The following is a 4898-nucleotide window of genomic DNA, read 5'->3' as shown; positions in this document are numbered from 1 at the left end:
GGGGGGTGGAACTGGACCTGCTGCACCCCGAACCCCAGCTGAGCCCCCCTGTGCTGTCCCCCTGCAGCAGCTCAACGCCATCATCGCGGCCTCGGCCTCCGTTAAGTCGTCGCAGAAGCTGAAGCACATGTTGGAGGTGGGGATGTGAGGATGGGCTGGGTGGGGGTCCTTCATCCAGCCTCACTGTAGCTGGGTGAGGGGGATTCTGTGGGGGTTTCACTCCCTCCTGACCCTCCAGTGCTGCTGCTTTGCCCCTGCAGATCATCTTGGCGCTGGGCAACTACATGAACAGCAGCAAACGCGGCGCAGTCTACGGCTTCAAACTGCAGAGCCTGGACCTGGTGGGCAGCCCCTCCCCGGCTCCCTGGGACCCCGAGGGTCCCATCCCACAGCCCTGACCCCCTCCCCAAATCCCCCTGCAGCTCCTGGACACCAAGTCAACAGACAGGAAGATGACATTGCTGCACTTCATCGCGCTGACGGTGCGGGAGAAGTACCCAGAGCTGGCGACCTTCTGGCAGGAGCTGCACTTTGTGGAGAAAGCTGCAGCAGGTGCCCCTCAACCTGTGCCCGTGGCCCCACCTCACTGTCCCGACCTCACACAGCCACTGACCTGTTGTTGTTATAGTGCAAGAGTTCTATTGTCATCACATTGCAAGGGTTCCGCACTACTAGAGTTTCGTACCTCCTTGATGTTTCTCTTGTAGGCAGCTCCTCTAAGCACTGACTCTTCCTTGTCCTCACAGTAGCCAACTGACTCCAGTTCCCACCAATCCACTCTTTTATAACACTCTTCTTATTGGCTACAGGTGTGGCCTGTTAACATCAGGCCTGCTCCTAATCTTTAGTAATTGGTTTAGCTGCAACTCTTTAGGGGATAAGATTACATTCTATACCACCTTCATTTACCCATACTGTATCTCCCTACACTGACCCGTCCCGTGTCCCTGCAGTGTCCCTGGAGAACGTGCTGCTGGATGTGAAGGAGCTGGGCCGGGGCATGGAGCTGCTGCGGCGGGAGTGTGGGCAGCACGAGAGCGCGGTGCTGCGCGGCTTCCTGGGCGGCAGCGAGGGGCAGCTGGAGCGGCTGCAGCGCGACGCGCGCACGGCCGAGGTGAGGGCGGCTCACACCCGGCCTGGCACCGGCCACGGGCACAGCTGGTCAGCCACAGCCCGCTTGGTCCTCGTGCACATCTGGTCATCCACACCTTGTCTTGCATGCTCCTTGTGCACATCTGGTTCTGCTCCTGGCTCTGCACACTTCTCGTGCACATCTGGTCACCCACACCTTGTCTTGCATGGTTCTCTTGCACTCCTGCTTTCCTCTGCGTGTTCCATGTCATTCTTCATCACCCACACCTTGCTCTGTGCAGTCTTTGTGCAGACCTGCATGCCCTCATCTTGCTTTGAACATTCCTCATGCACACCTGGTCACCCACACCTTGCTCTGCATGCTCCTCTTTGCACTCCTGCTTTCCTTTGCATGCTCTGTGTCCTTCTTTGTCATCCACACTTTGTCTTGCATGGTCCTTGTGCACACCTGGTCACTGAAACCTTGCTCTGCATGCTCCTTGTGCACAGCTGGTCACCCACACCTTGCTCTGCATGCTCTTCTTGCACTCCTGCTTTCCTCTGCATGCTCTGTGTCATTCTTCATCATCCACACCTTACTCTATGCAGTCCTTGTGCAGATATCTTGCTCTGCATGCTCCTTGTGCACAGCTGGTCATCCACACCTTGCCTTGCATGGCCCTTGTGCACATCTGGTTCTGCTTCTGGCTCTGCACACTTCTCATGCACATCTGGTCACCCTCACCTTGTCTTGCACGCTTCTCGTGCTCTCCTGCTTTCCTTTGCATTCTCCGTGTGCATTCCTTGTCACCCACACCTTGCTCTGCAAACTCTTTGTGCACTCGTGCTTTCCTCTGCATGCTCTGCGTCATTCTTCATCATCCACACCTTGCCTTGCATGGTCCTTGTGCACAGCTGGTCACCCACACCTTGCTCTGCACACTCCTTGTGCACATCTGGTCACCCACACCTTGCCTTGCATGCCCCTTGTGCACATCTGGTTCTGCTCCTGGCTCTGCAAACTTCTCGTGCACATCTGGTCACCCACACCTCGCTCTGCACACTGCCTTTGCTCTCCTGCCCTGCTTTGCCCACGCGTGGTGCCCTCCATGCCCTGCCCTCCCCCTGTGCCGGGCACTGCCCGTGCCTGACCCTGCTCCCGTGCCAGGACGCCTACAACACCGTGGTGCGGTATTTCGGCGAGAGCCCCAAGACCACCCCCCCGTCTGTCTTCTTCCCGGTTTTTGTCCGCTTCATCCACTCCTACAAGGTGAGGTGGGGCCAGGAGGGGGTACCCTGCAGGTGAGTGGCACCATGGTGGGGGAAATCTGACCCCCCTCCCCACCTGTGTGCCCCGGCAGGATGCGGAGCAGGAAAACGAGACGCGCAAGAAGCAGGAGGAGGTGATGCGGGAGAAGCTGCTGGCACAGGAGGCTAAAAAGCAGGAGAAGGTTGGTGGAGGCAGGCACGGGGTGGGCTGGGGAGTAGGGGGCACGGAGGGGACCCCTGTGTCCCTAACCTGGACCCCCCGTGCCTCCCTCGCAGCGGAACAAGTGGCAGCAGCAGGAGCTGATCGCGGAGCTGCGGCGGCGCCAGGCCAAGGACCACCGGCCCATGTACGAGGGCAAGGATGGCACCATCGAGGACATCATCACAGGTACGGCCCCCTCGGCCCCCAGCCCCCTGCCCTGGCCCTGCCAGCCACGGGGGCTGACGTGTCCCACTGCCCGCACGGCCAAGCGGGGCTCCCGCTTCTTCTGCGACCCGTCCCACCACGACGAGTCGAGCTGTTAAGAGCCCAGGTACCACCTGCAGGCCTGGCTCCCCCAGGATCCCACCTGGATCCCCCTGGGTTCCCCCTGAGCCCCGCATGCCCCCTTCTGCACGACCCCCCTCCCTGCATGTTGTCACCCCAGGGTGTCTGGTGTGCCCCAGGACTTTGGATTGGGGCAGAACCTTGATGCAAGGCTGGATCCCAGTGCTGGATCCCAGCACAGAGCTGGATCCCAGGACAAGATCCTAATGCAAGGCTGGATCCCAGCACAGGATCCCAGCACAGGATCCCAACAGAGAGCTGGATCCCAGCACAGGATCCCAGCACAGAGCTGGATCTCAGCACAGGATCCTGGTGCAAGGCTGGATCCCAGCACAGGATCCAAGCACAAGATCCTAATGCAAGGCTGGATCCCAGCACAGGATCCCAGCACAGGATCCTGGTGCAAAGCTGGATCTCAGCACAGGATCCCAGTGCAAGGCTGGATCCCAGAGCTGGATCCCAGCACAGGATCCCAACAGAGAGCTGGATCCTGGCACAGGATCCCAGTGTAAGGATGGATCCCAGCACAGGATCCCAGCACAGAATCCCAGTGCAAGGCTGAATCCCAGCACAGGATGCTAGTTCAAGGCTGGATCCCAGCACAAGATCCCAGTTCAAGGCTGGATCCCAGCACAGGAATCTTGGTGCAAGGCTGGATCCCAGCGCAGGATCCCAGCACAAGATCCCAACACAAAGCTGGATCCTGGCACAGGATCCTACTGCAAGGCAGAGTCTCAGCACAGGATCCCAGTGCAAGGCTGGATCCCAGCACAGGATCCCAACTCAGAGCTGGATCCCAGCACAGGATGCCAGCATAAGGCTGGATCTGGGTGGAAGGCCAGCTCCTGGCACTGGATCCCAGTGAAATGTTGCTACCCAGCATGGAGTCCTGGCACAGGATTCCAGTCCAGGATCCTGGTGCAAGGCTGGGTCCCAGCACAAGATCCCAGCACTGGATCCTGGAGCAAGGCTGGATTCCAGCACAGATCCTACTGCAATATTGGATCCTAGAGTGGAGTCACTGCATCCCAGGGCAGTAGTCCTTGAGACTACTGGGTCTCAAGGTGGGATCCCAGCACAGTACTGGATCCCACACTGGTATCCCAGTGCCCTACTGGGTTCTGGGCAGGATCCCAGTGCAAGACTGGATGCCAAGGCAGGGTCTCAGTGCAAGACTGGATGCCAGGCTGGTATCCCAGTGCACTACTGGGTCTCAAGGTGGGATCCCAGCACAGTACTGGATCCCACACTGGTGTCCCAGTGCACTCCTGGGTCCCAGGACAAGGTCCCAGTGCACTCCTGGGTTCTGGGCAGGATCCCAGTGCAAGACCAATTGCCAGGGTATGATCCCAGCGCCCTGCTGGAGCCCAGAGCGGGGATCCCAGTGCATTACCGGGTCCCAGGTCAGTGCCTGGAGGACTCAGCCTGTGGTGCCTGTACTCTGGGGGGGTCACCTGGGCACCCGCTCAGGCCAGGCCGGGTGTCCCTGGCTCTGTCCCTGACTGTCCCTTCCATCCCACAGCCCGAAGGTGGATCCGCCTGTAGCCCGGCAAGGCAAAGGAGCCCGACCGGGGGGCAGGGGAGGACTGGGGCTGCCTCAGTCCCTGCTCACCCCCCCTCTGCCCCCCAAGTGCCCCGTGAGGCTCCGTCCTGCCCTGGCACCACGTGCAACAGGGCCCAAACGTGCCACCATTCCCACGGGTGACATCCCTGTGCCCGGGGAGACCCTGCACCCCCTGCCCACCCAAGGCAGAGGCCAAATCCATCTGTGGTGGGGCCCCAGCACCGTGGGGTGCTCCCCCACCCCGTCAGGGTCCCCTTGTTCCCTGGGGGGGCTCAGAGCCCCCAGCCCCACTACAGGGACCAGAGGGACCCCTCCACCCCGCGCTCGACACTTTGACCACTGATGTGAACACTAAGTGCTAAAAAAAAAAGGGACCAAAGCCAGGCTGGGGGGGCACCTGGAGAGGGGCAGGATGGTGCCCCCCACCCCAGGACCCCCCTGACCATT

General features: G+C 60.4%; 1 protein-coding gene across 1 annotated transcript in view; it reads left to right on the top strand.

Annotated features, from left to right (window-relative positions):
• Window positions 1-4810, top strand: part of FMNL3 (formin like 3) — a 15411-nt gene extending 10601 nt beyond the window's left edge. Inside the window, exons 19-26 of the mRNA XM_031064559.1 lie at window positions 39-136; window positions 261-341; window positions 423-552; window positions 954-1114; window positions 2240-2341; window positions 2433-2522; window positions 2617-2873; window positions 4410-4810. Coding sequence (XP_030920419.1) covers window positions 39-136; window positions 261-341; window positions 423-552; window positions 954-1114; window positions 2240-2341; window positions 2433-2522; window positions 2617-2865 — 911 coding nt within the window. The 3' untranslated portion in view covers window positions 2866-2873; window positions 4410-4810. The remainder of the gene's footprint in view (window positions 1-38; window positions 137-260; window positions 342-422; window positions 553-953; window positions 1115-2239; window positions 2342-2432; window positions 2523-2616; window positions 2874-4409) is intronic.
• Window positions 4811-4898: the final 88 nt, after the last annotated feature.

This window comes from Geospiza fortis, unplaced genomic scaffold, assembly GCF_000277835.1.
Source record: "Geospiza fortis unplaced genomic scaffold, GeoFor_1.0 scaffold599, whole genome shotgun sequence".
Lineage (NCBI taxonomy): Eukaryota > Metazoa > Chordata > Aves > Passeriformes > Thraupidae > Geospiza > Geospiza fortis.
This window is presented reverse-complemented; position numbering and strand designations above follow the sequence as displayed.